Source organism: Anabrus simplex, chromosome 3 (assembly GCF_040414725.1).
Source record: "Anabrus simplex isolate iqAnaSimp1 chromosome 3, ASM4041472v1, whole genome shotgun sequence".
Classification (NCBI taxonomy): Eukaryota; Metazoa; Arthropoda; class Insecta; order Orthoptera; family Tettigoniidae; genus Anabrus; species Anabrus simplex.
The window spans coordinates 449,198,997-449,214,128 of NC_090267.1; the positions used below are offsets into that span (position 1 = coordinate 449,198,997).

A 15,132-nucleotide genomic window follows, 5' to 3' on the forward strand; every position below is an offset into this window, starting at 1 on the left:
ACCTGTATAAGACCATGAGCACTTGGCAGAAATGTTTACTAGCAACAGTGATTGAAATAGATATACGACAAGAGCTCAGTGAGGCTGGGGGGCATGTTTATCGGTGCCCACCAATTTGATAATTCCATTCGTGCGATTTCTGGCAAACATCACATACCACGCTACACTATGCTTGGCAATCCGTAGCTTAGGCTTACAAGACGCAAAGACAAGACGTGTACTACAGTTTGTTAGCATGTGTTTTCTATCTTCCTCACACGCCTGACACCTGCTTCAAGGATAACGGCAGCAAATGGGAAATCTGGCAACTTATTCTTAGAGATTCTTAGAACCTAGGCCTAAATCGCCCCTGCATTCCTACGGCAACGGGCGTAGTTTCTGGCTGTTTCACAAGTACCGCATGCCCAAGCCAGTATTGAGTTTATTTTCCCACTTCAATCCTCTTCATGCTATAGGTAATGAGGAAAAGAAACACAGGTTCGAAGTTGCAGAAATCAGTGCATGGAAAAGTATCTGGGGTATTATGTGGGAGTGATAAAGGCGCAGTAGCAACGCTAGCACATCTAAACGTAAACAGTTTCTTTCCCCGCGAGAATTTTATTTCATGTCTCCTCATCCTTGTGCTACGTTCTAATAATGTGATGTAATAATTACGAGTGACACGGTAATATAATGTTCAGCTCGTATAAAGGTAAAATTAAAAATAACTTTCAATTTTATGCCAACACGTGGTATTGCAATGTCTCTGTGTGCCTCCCACCAACACCCAGTTGGCTATCAATATTCGTTCAACTTCGTAGACGATCAGGATCTTTCGGCCGGCTGTTTGGCGGCATGTGTATCAGCTGGCTGCTGGCAAGTCGGAAGTTGTTTTTGTTCACCTCACTAATGATGGACACGGAAAATCTTATCAGTTTAGTTCAAAAACGCTATTTCCTCTACGACAAAACCCATAAGTATTGCTCAACAATGAGTGATGTAATGTTGAAATGGAAATGCCAAGGAGTCGGTGAAGTTAGTTGTACTTGTAATATCAACGTACAAACGTTTTAAGTGAAAATGAGTGGAACTCAGAGGAAATATGGTGTTTGCTCAAACAATGTTAATGCACTGAAAAAGCCGTTCAAAAACAGGGTGAAACATATATGTATGAGTGATATGTGATAAATAGTATTGACTGGTTGTTTGAATATTAATTTTTATTATGATTAATTAATCAGTAGAATTACTGGCGTAGGTACATAGCGACCCCATCGCCCAGTGGGAAACCACTGCAAATCAGCCACCCGAGTATTGGCGGGAAAACCATACCTCATTGGGTTAGGAGGAAATGCCGACCCAGAATCCTGAACACCTGGGGTTGTCCCTCTGCGGTTAAGAACAGTAGTTGTAAATCGGAGCTTGCTCCACCCAAGGTTAACTACCTTCGAAAGTCAACCATCGAAAGGTCTTTTAGGAAAAAAAAATTCCACCGTCTGTCCAAGAAAGCAGGAGAAGGCTACATCGAATTCAGTGGGTAGCCACCTAGAAGGCATCAACGAGTCGGAGCATTAGCAATCACCCATTCCTATGCCAGCACATAACAGGATCAAACAAGATTAGATCAACTACATTGTTTGTTTGTCCAACCCTTGTCCCGTTTCCCTACGGGGTCGGGTATGAGGTGAGATGAATTTGTCGTGGCAGTTTTTTATGACTGGATGCCCTTCCTGACGTCAACCTCATCAGAGGAGTTAATGGGAGATGAAATGAATGACGTGATATATGATTGTAACATATTGTAACTCATAATATTAATTCTCTATTTAAAGCAGGAAAACTAAAGAACTTGATGGACGAATTAGATAAACAGAAAATTTTAGTAGCAGGACTCCAGGAGATGAGAAATACTATAGAAGAACCATTTGAATTTCAAGGCTACAGAATTTACAACGGGAAACCTGGACTAAGGGTTATGAAACAATGTCCCCAATTTGGAACTGGGTTTATAGTCAATGTGAAAATAATAGATACAATAATTGATTTTCAAGCCATCTCACCTAGAATTGCAACTACTGAGTTTGCATCCAAGAAAAATTATACTGTCATTCATGCCCCTACTAATGAAAAGAATTTTCTAACAAAGACTAGGAAAGAAGTGGAAAAGTTTTGGGATCTCCTTGACCAAACTGTAAACCAAATAAATATTAACAACGTTAAGATCCTGTTAGGGGACTTCAATGCCCAACTCGGAAGAGAAAAATACGAGATATCATTGGGAAATGGGCTTCACATAAACATACAAATCAGAGGGGTCAAAGACTTGTTGAACTCTGCAGAGAACACAAACTGATCGCAAAGTCCACATACTTCAAAAGGAGGCCCAACAAACTTAAAACTTGGAAACATCCTGATTGGAGAAAAGGGGAATGGCAGCTGGATCACACATTTATGGACAAAACCTACCACAGAGAAATCTACAATGTTAAAGTTTTAAGAGGACTAGATATAGGTTCAGATCATTACATAGTCAAAATCAAAATTAAGTTCACACCACTAAAAAAGAAACCAGAACGCAATAAACAAAAGAGGAACTTTGATCCACACCAATTAATTAGAAATTATAAATATAGAGAAGTCACACAAAACATAAAACTGACAGATAACTTAGAAGAACTGATTCCAATTATCAGGCAACAAGCTGAAAATTTAGCCCCATTGAACACACGTAAAAGAAACATGCCTGGTGGACCTCAGAATGTGACAAAATTCATGAAGAAAGACATCAGGCATGGTTAAAATTTCAAACATACAAAACAGAAGAAAGTGCAATCAACCTCAAAAATATCAGGAAAAAGTTCACACAAATTATCAGGCAAACCAAAAGACAATCACAGAAAGATCTAATCAACTCAATAGAAGATAATTACCACAAAACCAATTCCAGAGACTTTTACAAAATGTTTGGAAGGCAAGTACAAAAACTTGTCCCTCCCACGTTAATGCTGAAAAGTGAGGATGGAAAAACGACACACAATGACAAGGAAAATGCCGAAATCAAGGCAAAAGCATTCATTAAACTTTTAAATTGTGAAGAACCCCAGGAACTTTTAGCAGTTAATACAGACATGCCCATAAAATTCCGCCTGAACTCATACACCCCCCAACAATCCAAGAGGTGGAAATAACACTCAGAGTTGAAAAATTATAAGGCATGTGGAGAAGACCAAGTTTTCGCAGAAATGTGGAAATATGCCAGTGATACAGTTCGAACATTCTTACACATGGCCCTAACAAAAATGAGGATAGCAGAAAAGTTCCCCGAACATTGGACCACAGTCATAATCCACCCACTCCACAAAAAAGGAGATAAAAGCAATCCAGATAATTAGAGAGGAATCACTCTTTTAGACTGCACATACAAGATTTTCTCCAGAATCCTATACAGGAGGATCAAAGAGCAACTAGAGGAAGAATTAGGTGAATACCAAGGAGGCTTCAGACCTTGGAGAAGCTGTGTAGAAAAAATCATCACTTTAAAATTAGCCATAGCATATTACAAGAAGCAAAACAAACCTTTTGCAATAACCTTTGTGGACTTAACAAAAGCTTACGACTGTATCCATAGACCTTCAATGTTGAAAATTTTAAGAAATTTCAGGCTCCATCCAAAATTAATCAAATTGATAGAACTCATCTTATCAAAAGTCAAGTTCAGAGGGGAATTTTCTGAGCCATTCATCATAAAAACAGCCTTAAGACAAGGAGATTGCTTGTCACCACTGCTGTTCAACTTTGCCTTGGAATATACACTGAGGGAATGGTACAAGATTAACCCAAAGAACATCCGAATTGGAAGACCCAAAGACAACATAAGTTTAAATTGCCTAGGATTTGCCGATGACCTTGCTCTCTTGTCCAACAATATTCAGGAAACCAGACACAAGTTATATCACTACAGGAAATAGCACAGAAAATTGGTCTTGGAATATCTTTGAAAAGACTGTAATCATGTTTACTCATAAACAAAATTGCCATAGGAAACCAAGAAATCAAAATTGTAGATAAATTTATATATCTGGGAGAAATCACAACATATAACCTCAATGAAAAGCCAGCATGGCACAACTGAACAAATAAACTGACCAGAGCACAATATGTCACCAAGAATACCTACAACAAAACGGGCCTGTCAATAGCAACAAAATTAAAACACTACAAAACAATCACTTACCCAGAAATAACATACGCAAGTGAAACCATCTTCAAAACAACTAACACTGCACAAAGAGACAAAATACTCAAGATAGAGAGAAGAATCATTAGAACATGCATCAACAAATCATACCAAAAAGATTGACACTTGAGAGTAGCTTCTAATGAAACCGTCTATAAGGAAACAGGTCCAGTAATGAGCATAATCAGGAAGAAACACATGTCATTTTTTGGACATCTAATCAGGACACCAGAGAACAGAATCATCAAAGAATAATAGAAAAATTATGGAATAGTAAGTGCAACATTAAATGGATTACAGAAATCAAGGAAGATATGGATGAACTACAAATTACAGTGGAAGATCTAAGAAACAAAACCAACAAAATCAGGAAACTCACAGACAAGCAAACCAGACTGCAAACCAGAATCAACAAACAGACAATAGGAAGGGTGGTCTCCGATGAAGAAAGAAGGATAAGATCAGAGAGAGAATGAAGAAGTACTGGGCTGACAGAAAACTGAAAAAGTACTTGTATAAAGTTGGCTAGAGTGGTCCAATGAAGGACATAAAATGTAAATAAATAAATCAGTACAATTGAACATGACTTTGTATATCAGTTTTAGGTCATTATAATGAAGAGATGTTAAGTCTGCAAGTCAGTCCTTCATTATTCTATTTACAAGGTGCATTGACAGTATTCAAATAATGCACTTGGATAACTCACTGGCAAACATTGCCTCATGCAATGAAAGGAAAAAATCTACATCGGCTCCCCTGTGCAAGTGCTTTATTCATTGGATTACTGTACCGTATGCATTTTAGATGCCCCGTACTTGCACGGAAAATACCCGACACCCTTAAAACATGATGCAGATGCTGATTCCCATAGGGAACCTAAAATATTTGTCCTGAATATGATGGTCAGGCAGGCATCTATTTTTGGAAATGAGACATAGCTCTCATAGTGCATTGGTACTGCTGGTGGCTTCAAATAGCCTATGCAGTGGCCTCCACAGTATGCACTAGCCTTGCGTCTTGGGTGGTGTGCTAAGTCCCAACTGACGAGCCTAGCTTAGCACACGAGGGCGAAACGCAGGCAACCAAGAATGAGTTAGCTGGAAAATTTATAATGTCCAATAACGGACCATTATATTGGTATTACCCTTAAAACATTGCGGTTTATCGAACTTTTCTATGACGAGGGGAGGAAGTCTTTCACTTCCATGTGCATTGCAACACAGTACAACGACCCCCACCCTTGTATGATGTCCCAGCTGGCACTTCTCTCCTTTAAAACCATAAGTCCATTCGGGCTTGGCATTAAAAAAAACCATGCAGTTTCATCAGCACGGACAATATTGTTCGGTGCGTACGAATTGATTTTATAAGAGCCAACTGTCAGCATTGCCAGTGTAAGCGGATTCTGCTTTTCCGCACACTGCCTGATACCTGATATTGTGACGTTCCTTTAAACGCCAAATACAAAAGAATTACGATTTCACTCGAACTTAGCAAATAGCAAACTACAGACACACCGAAGTGAGTAAAAGTGCGAAAGTGCACGTTCCGGAAGACGCGCTCTATCATGACGCAGATATATTTTGAATTAAAATTACTCTGTAAAGTACTATTTTTAAAAATGTAAAGACAGTTTTGAATTAAAAATCTGAATTTTGGTAATGGGACCGACATTGTTCTTCTAATTACGAATTATTTGTATTTCAAATTAAACAATTTAAATAGCATGCAAAACTGTACCGCATGCTTTCAGGAACGAGAGCTGCTTCGAATTAGGTGGGATTTTGAATTATCGAGGTTCTACTGTATATGTTTGCTTCAGTTTCTTCTTGTCTGAATTCATTGCATTTTAACAATTTCAAGTATTTTTAGAGCTTAAATATTAGATTGAAATAAATGTTATACTAAACAAAATAAATTGGACTTTGACCAAAAGAATCACACTGGAAACACCCATAAAAAAGGGTGAAATATCATATTTTACATAATTGACAATAAAAAGTATGAAGCATTGTCTGTTTAACTTTGCTAATATCAATTAGTCAATATGGATAATATATGATGATCTTCTAATGAAGTACCTACTTTTCAAAGAACTCTCTATGATATTTTACACAACCTTAAGGGAACAAGTGTGCAAATTCCTTTACAGCTAAGTAGTAGTAACACTGATATAGAGAAGAGAAACAGCATACCAATGCATTTCTCTTGAATTTCATTTTTGACAAAGAATTTAATTTACGGTCTTGAAGTGAAATGTTACTTACCATCATCTCTTTAGGATTTACAAACTCGAGAGCATGCCTCTTAATTGCATGGAAAGCTGCATTGGGGGCATAACCTGGGTGAGGAGGAGGAGGCTGAGGTGGAGGGATTTCACTACGACCGCTCTGAGACAACTGTCTTCGACGTACAGCCATCATACGAAGAACCTGTGCAGAACAAATTAATGACATAAATAAAATGTATACCCCTTATACCTTAAACAATTCATTCAGTATAACTGAAAATATAGCAGGATTAACTACCTCATTATAATGTTCCAAGTCAACCTAGAAATTACATAATACACACTAGTTAGTATTTCAGGTCATATATAGAAAGACAGGAACATGTAATAAGATAAACACAATAGTACGCCAGCATCAGAAGAGGGAGCAATAGGGAGGGAGACAGGGACAAGCATGAAAAAAAAAAAGCAGGATAATCTCCCTTTCTTGCAATACCACTGTCTTTAAATGCAGAGTGTTTGTTATCGGTCCTGGCTGGACGATCACATGTAAGCATGGCAGGTGGGCCAGGACAGAAATACAACACTAGCATGGGGATTTATGATGTTTGGGTAATAATAGCAGTACTAACCCCATCACAGGTGATGTTAAAAGTGCGTCCTCCTGCATTCACAAATTCCAGACATCTTTTGATGAAATTCACACGCTTTAGTTCTGCTTCTGTAATCCTCCAAATTTCTGTAGTTATATTATCTTTTAAGTTCTTCTAATGTGTGAGGATTATTCCAATACAGTATATATTTTTTAGTTTCCCCACAAATAAAAGTCACGCAAGATACCATTGGAAGAACAGAGGGACTATAACCCTTTAGAAATTATCCTGTTATGAAGAACTTCTGTTGTATCACCCACGCAATCAGCAGCAGTATGGGATGTGGCATAATCTTGTTGGAAATATACATTTTCTCTCTCATTATCTGAGAACTGAAAAAAATGGTGCAAGTATATTTCAGTGATGCCCCTCTGAATTTACCAAATCATTAAAAAATATAGAACCTATTATTCGTTGTGCTGTTATAGCGTACCATACTCCAACTTTAGCATCATGAATGGAACTTCATGAATTAATCGGGAATTTTCTGAGCTCCAGTTTTGTGAAGCAACATGACTACTTAAGTGAAACCTTCCCTCATCAGGAAAAAATATTAAATGCGGATCAACAATGACGTCAACAATCCTTTGTAAAATCCAATTACAAGAATGACGTCAACAATCCTTTGTAAAATCCAATTACAGAAACTGACTTGTTTACACAGTCGAGGGGTCATAGTTGCCATATGAACTGAGGTTTTGGAACACCTACTTGTCGTCCAACGTGTTAGCAATTTTTTTTTGGCGAGTGTTTGAATGATCGATAATTTCAGTGATTTTTTACTCAGTTAGAATCCTTTGTTTAGGCTTAGGAATTGCAGTGTTTAGTGATCTCCTTATTCTTAGTTTATTAACAAGGCATTTCACAGTCTCCCTACTTGGGGCTGAAACGCCAGCAAATGTGTTCTGAAATTGTCTATAAACTTCTCTACACAACTCTGTTTTTATGTGTCATACATAAAAAAATCTTTATTTAAGCAGGGATTTTTCAGTTTGCCTGTCTGTGGTCTATTAAACTAATGCATGTAACACAAACACAACTTTCTAAATAGATTTATTGCTCTTATATTTTTCAAATGTAATGTAATTCACTGCACTGCACTGGGCACAGACAAGTGGACAATGTCTATCTGCATACAGAAATTGCCAGACCAGGGCTGCCATGGAACCTGTTCCTCGCCACACCACAATAAACCTGTGATTTTCTGCTCAGCTCGCTTTCATAAAACTGTCCGGCTAGGATCGAAAACGAACGCACTGTACACAGGCCCTCTCCTCAACAATCTGACTTTTTCTTCATCCATTTCTTCTCAAACCCAACGAGCTCATCCATGTTTCCTAACTTCACCAGGAGGACAGGTTTCAACACCCCTTTAGGGAGTCATCTTGCTGGACCTTCAGTCTTGATAAGGAAAGTATGCAATAAGAAGAAAGCTGGGTAAGGATGAAGATGACTGCTGGTGGTAAAAGACTATCCTATCTCTCTCTCTCTCTCTCTCTCTATATATATATATGACTTGATTTGTCGCTTATTTGTTCCCTCCCATTATTCATAGTCAATAATTGTGTAAAAATATCAAACCAAGAGAAATAAAACTGGAACAAATGAAGGACATGAAAATATAAAAAAAATTATACAAGAGGAGAAACAAAATGATTAATGATTATCCCAACAAATAAAATAAGCAGCAATGGACTGCTCTGTGAATTATATAGGTATTAACATTTAAGTCGCCCAACTGAATAGACAAATAGAAAAGATTTGAGGCCTTTTAAAAATTTGGATATGGTACTGACTGGCATTTATTTTTAAAGAGCCAGGTTGAGTAGCTCAGACGGTAAGCGCAGGCCTTCTGAGCCCAACTTTGCAAGTTGGGTCCTGGCTCAGTCGGTGGTATTTGAAGGGGCTCAAATATGTCAGCCTCGTGTTCGTTAATTTACTGGCACGTAAACGAACTTCTGTGGGACAAAATTCCTAGAGTTCGTTGACCGTCGACTGAGATTTTTTTGTAGTTGCAAGCCTATATCAAGTCCAGGATCTCTACAAGATTATATTACCTTAATTTCTGAACTTCTACAATTCATCTACCACCACCACCACCACAGAAGAAAGATTATAATCCTGACCATATTTATGGCAGAAAGTGTTCAACGAGGTAAATGTTTTCCAGAAGAACAAAGTAATGCAGAACAATTAAGACATTTACCTATCTTCATTTATTCACTTAATTTATTTTATTTCTCATTTAAAGACAAAGCATATCTCATTTTAAGGCAGATATATGACTATTTTATACATTTTTCTGTCTTCTTTCTATATACTTTGCTCTAAGCACTTTCAAATTCAATAAACACGACTACAACTGCGTGTACGAAGACTATGCCAAAAGTTTTTAGCAGTCCGTAAACCGTAATTCTGAGGACAATGGGATTCTGTTCATTTGAAAGAATTATATTTCTCAATCTTGGAACATGCACGCACACCCGCTCCCAGCGGTGGTTCCGCCACCACGCGTAAGAAAGCACAGGCAGTGCTGAGTCAGACACAGTGCAAGACAGATCTGTTGTGCTGTGATTTTTGCACAATGACATTTTTATGATTATAAAAAAATGTAAGTGCCGAAGAATGCCATTCTTCTTTACTGCGTGTTTTTTGTGAGAATTCCCCTTCTAGGGCCAAAGTTGAAAATTGGTTTTGCAAGTTTTCAAGGGGTTGCCAGTTAATTGAAAATGAACCTCGTCCTGGTCGCCCAACAACAGCAGTGACTCAGGAAAACATTGATGTTGTGAGAAAAATGATCAAAGAAGATCCACATCTTACATTTTGTGACATTGAAGGGATCCTAAATATTGGGTCAACAGCAGTGCAGACCATCGTTCACAATTATTTAGGTCTTGCCAAGAGGTGTGCTTGTCGGGTGCCACATGCCCTGACAGAAAGCCAAAAGTAGGCGAGATGGACTGGTGTCATTTCATGCTAGAAAAATTCAATGGAGGGCAGTCCCAAAACACCTACAATATCGTAACAGGTGATGAAACATGGATCTACTATCATGACCCTGAAATGAAGAGTCAGCCTTCTGTGTGGTGCTTTCCAGGGAAGGCACCACCCTCAAAAGTTCGATGAAGTTGGAGCTCTGGAAAGAAGATGGGGGCAACATTATGTAAAATGAAAATGGGGAATCTCACCTCTGTGACCTTGGACACACATCGTACAGTCAATGTTGAATGGTACATGAATGATTGCCTTCTTAAAGTCCTCGCCTCATGGAGGTCACAGCACCCGAAGTCCAAGAGTGGGCACCTTCTGCTGCATCACGACAATGGGACGTATGCATAAAGAAAGTCTGACAGAAGTCGAAGTCACCTCGGAGGAAGAAACCAACAACTGGGTAAGCACTATGTTCGCACAACTAACTACGTTGATTCAGGCACAGTCCAAAAACTCTAGGGTAAAATCGAGGTCCAATCCGAAAAACTTGAGGGTATTGAGGCCCAGTCTCAAGGAATAAAGGACCAAATCAAGTCGTTGGCAACGAAGTACGAGCCTCGGTGGAGTCCGTACTTCAAGGCTCAGCGGAAACAGCGAGTGCGCTGTGTGAAAGTACGACAGCTCCGGAGACATGGGTGAAGCCTGCAACCAGTGAGGGCGGCTCCGGCGTCGTGCAGATGGCAACTCCACAGGACGACGGGATCAGTGGAGCAATGGTGGAGTCCGTAGTTCAAGGCCCAGCGGAAACAGCGAGTGCGCTGTGTGAAAGCACGACAACTCTGGAGACAATGTTTTGGATAATTCAGGTGAACTCATAATAGATCCCACACAGAATCACTGGAGACGTGGAGGGAATATTTTGAACATCTTCTCAATGTTATTATTATTATTACCTATATATTATTCCTGGTGATGTCGCGAACAACAGAGCTCATAGGGAGGAGGAAAATGATGATGGTAAAATAACGCTTGAGGAAGTGGAAAGGATGGTAAATAAACTCCACTGTCATAAAGCAGCAGGAATAGATGAAATTAGACCTGAAATGGTGAAGTATAGTGGGAAGGCAGGGTTGAAATGGCTTCAAACAGTAATAAGATTAGCATGGAGTGTTGGTAAGGTACCTTCAGATTGGACAAAAGCAGTAATTGCACCTATCTATAAGCAAGGGAACAGGAAGGATTGCAACAACTATCGAGGTATCTCACTGAATAGTATATGTAGCAAAGTATTCACTGGCATCTTGGAAGGGAGGGTGTGATCAGTGGTTGAGAGGAAGTTGGATGAAAACTAATGTGGTTTCAGACCACAGAGGGGCTGTCAAGATCAGATTTTCAATATGCGCAAGGTAACTGAAAAGTGCTACGAGAGGAATAGACAGTTGTGTTTATGTTTTGCAGATCTAGAGAAAGCATATGACGGGGTACCGAGGGCAAAGATGTTTGCCATACTGGGGGACTATGGAATTAAAGGTAGATTATTAAAATCAATCGAAGGCATTTATGTTGACAATTGGGCTGCAATGAGAATTGATGGCAGAATGAGTTCTTGGTTCACAGTACTTACAGGGGTTAAACGAGGTTGTAATCTTTCACCTTTGCTGTTCGTAGTTTACATGGATCATCTGCTGAAAGGTGTAAACGGACAGGTTGGGATTCAGCAGGTAGAAAAGTAGTAAGCAGTCTGGCCTATGCTGACGACTTGGTCTTAATGGCAGATTGTGCCGAAAGCCCGCAGTGTAATATCTTGGAACTTGAGAATAGGTGCAATGAGTATGGTATGGAAATTAGCCTTACGAAGACTAAATTGATGTCAGTAGGTAAGAAATCCAAGAGAATTGAATGTCAGATTGGTGATACAAAGCTGGAACGGGTAGATAATTTTAAGTATTTAGGTTGTGTGTTCTCCCAGGATGGTAATATAATAAGTGTGATTGAATCTAGGTGTAGTAAAGCTAACGCAGCGAGCTCGCAGTAGTGATTAACAGTGTTCTGTAGGAAGGAAGTCAGCTCTCGGATGAAACTATCTTTACATCGGTCTGTTTTCAGACCAACTTTGCTTCATGGGAGTGAAAGCTGGGTGGACTTATCTTATTCATAAGTTAGAAGTAATAGACATAACAGTAGCGAGAATGATTGCTGGTATAAACAGGTGGGAACAATGGCAGGAGGGTACTCAGAATGAGGAGATAAAGGCTAAGTTAGGAATGAACTCAATGGATGAAGCTCTATGCATAAACCAGCTTCGGTGGTGGGGTTACGTGAGACGAATGGAGCAGGATAGGTTACCTACGAGAATAACGGAGTCTGTTATGGAGGCTAAGGGAAACAGAGGGAGACCAAGACGACGATGGTTTATTCAGTTTATAATGATTTAAAGGTAAGAGTTTAGAACTAAATAAGGCCACAGCACTAGTTGCAAATAGAGGATTGTGGTGACATTTAGTAAATTCACAGAAGCTTGCAGACTGAACGCTGGAAGGCATAACGGCCTATAATGATTATGTATGTATGTATGTATGTATGTATGTATGTATGTATGTCAGACCATTTCCACTTCATGATCACATCCCTGGAGTCAACTTGGGCAACTTGAGAAGGGCAGAAATGGTCTTATCAATTGCTTACTGATGTAGTAACCAATAACTAGGGACCTGAAAAAAACACATTTGCGATATATGCAAATTTTTGAATCTTGTACTGAATTCAAGCCTAGGGTAATTCTAATGTGGAATAAAATCATTTTTATGCATAAATAGAAGTGCGACAAAATGCGAATTGTGACCAAATGTGAAATTAGCATGAATATGTGATTTTGGTGTGAATTCTGCAAAAATGTGCTATTTTACTGGTAAAAACAAAATATTTTGGCAAATTCATCAGAAATACTCAAAATATGATGCATAAATCATTCGACCGTTCCGATCGATGAAGAAAAGTAGCCGATCGATTGCTGGTCACTGATTTTAATCGTATTTACAATGGGAATAAGATCTGTATCGATTATTATCGAAATGTAAATAGAGTGTCACTGAAATAACGAGATAAATGCAGTATTGTTTTCCCGTTGTCCAAAATTGAAATGAGTGAAGAGTAGAAAGTTGGGCGATCATTTAGATTATGGGGCGCACATCAAAAACTGCGCACGAAAGGGCTCAGCAATATGCAAAGAATGGTTTATATGATACAGATTCAGTGACAGTGTTTTGCAAATATTGTAAATGCCAAGTTGGGGGGGGGGGGGGGGGGGGGGGAGAGAGATAGCATTGTGAAACATGTTAAATCTGAAAAACAGGGCGATAACAAAAGTTCAACCCCTGCTGCCAGTACGTCTCAAAGAAAGCAATGTTCTGTGCTTACACAGTTAGATAGTTGTAAACGACGAAAAAAAAATTTCCAGAGATAACTTCTCGAAATGCACAGTTGAAGTATTTGCCAAAGAAAATATACTCTGGAAAAGTGCGAAAGCAAAGAGCTAAGAGCCTGGATCACTGAGTTTTCAAATGAAGAGATGTCATTTTTGAGAACTCTATGTGAAGTATATTTACCGGGTAAGTTTTGATTTCATTGATCGGGTACGGTTTAGGTATTACGACATCAAAACCACGCGCAAAATTGAAGGATACTGAATTTGAGTGCGATTTCCATTTTAAATTATTTTGTTAAAATTTGAGGTTTTTCTTCCTTTCTAGAAGTTGCATCTGACCACCAGAAAAGAAGAGCAGAGACTCTAGTAGGGAAGAACATCAACATATTCTGTGTTTTTATCATCAAATTCCAAATATCAGTAGGTCGAAAAGAGAGCTGCACGTTGTTTCTGTGAACTACCTTGATGCAGGAAATGCTACAAACTGCTCTCGTGCTGTTTTAGCAGCTCTGCGCAGTTATAGTGTATCATATGAGGCAGTTAAAGTGTTTGTTAGTGACAGTGCCCTGTACATGACCGGGTGTTATGAAACATTAAGTGTGGTCATAGGGGATCATTTAATGCATGTACAGTGCTGGGCACATAAGATCAGCTTGGTTGGCAATAGCTGGGTCGCAGTGATGACAGATTTAAATCATGTCGTTGCGATGGTAAAGTTTGCATTTTTGAGCACAAGAAAACGAAAATATAATTATTTGCCTTAACATCGAAGTATGGTGCTTCTTCAAAGGTAACAAAGCTTTTTCCTGCACTTGTCATAACCTGATGGAATAGCTGGTTTCAGGCTGTCTTCTATTTGAGTGCTTACTTTACAGATGTTACATTTTTCAAGATGTCTGACATGAAAGACATCAACAACTGTGGTATTAAGTACCTGACTGATCTGACTGACCAAGAAGTGAATAGGCTTCACTCCCACATGGCTTTTGTCACAGATCATGCAGCTGAATTGGTTGACCTCCTTACTGAACTTGAAGCGTCTCTGTATCCTACCTCTCATCTCCTTTACCCCAAACTGCATAACCTTGACGCCAGTTTTACCTTCATTTGTGAGGGGATTTTTTCTGCGGCAATTAATGATGCTTTGATTAAGCTCACTCCTCTACAGTAAGCTGCATGTAGAGACACATTTGTCAAAACTGCTCATTCTTCACAGTGCAAGCTAAAGATCCCAACCATAAGCATTTTGTGTCAATTTCTCAAGCTTTGTATCCAAAAAATATAATTTTTAATAACACTGATAAATTAGATGAGCTTGAGAAATTGTTTGGAGTAACAGATCTCCCACGAAACGATATCTGGTCTGGTTACTGTTCTCTGAAACATGCAATTCAAACCCAGATGAAAGAAAGTGAAAAATGTGATGTCATGCTTGCATTAACTGCAGTTCAGACAGAGTTCAGCATATTTGCTAAATACTGTCTTGAGTTGTTGTGGACCCCAACAAACAATGTAGAGCGACGATGGGATAGGAAAGGGCTAGGATTGGGAAGGAAGTGGCCGTGGCCTTAATTAAGGTACAGCCCCAACATTTGCCTGGTGTGAAAATGGAAAAACACGGAAAACCATTTTCAGGGCTGCTGACAGTGGGGTTCGAACCCACTATCTCCCGAATACT

At 39.1% G+C, this 15,132-nt stretch overlaps 1 protein-coding gene across 5 annotated transcripts in view; it reads right to left on the reverse strand.

The window, feature by feature from the left end:
• Positions 1 to 15,132, reverse strand: part of Bap170 (Brahma associated protein 170kD) — a 484,022-nt gene that overhangs the window by 27,014 nt on the left and 441,876 nt on the right. For all 5 annotated transcript variants that reach the window (XM_067143530.2, XM_067143531.2, XM_067143529.2 and 2 more), the window contains one exon: positions 6,484 to 6,648. In XM_067143530.2, the coding sequence (XP_066999631.2) occupies positions 6,484 to 6,648 (165 nt within the window). The remainder of the gene's footprint in view (positions 1 to 6,483; positions 6,649 to 15,132) is intronic.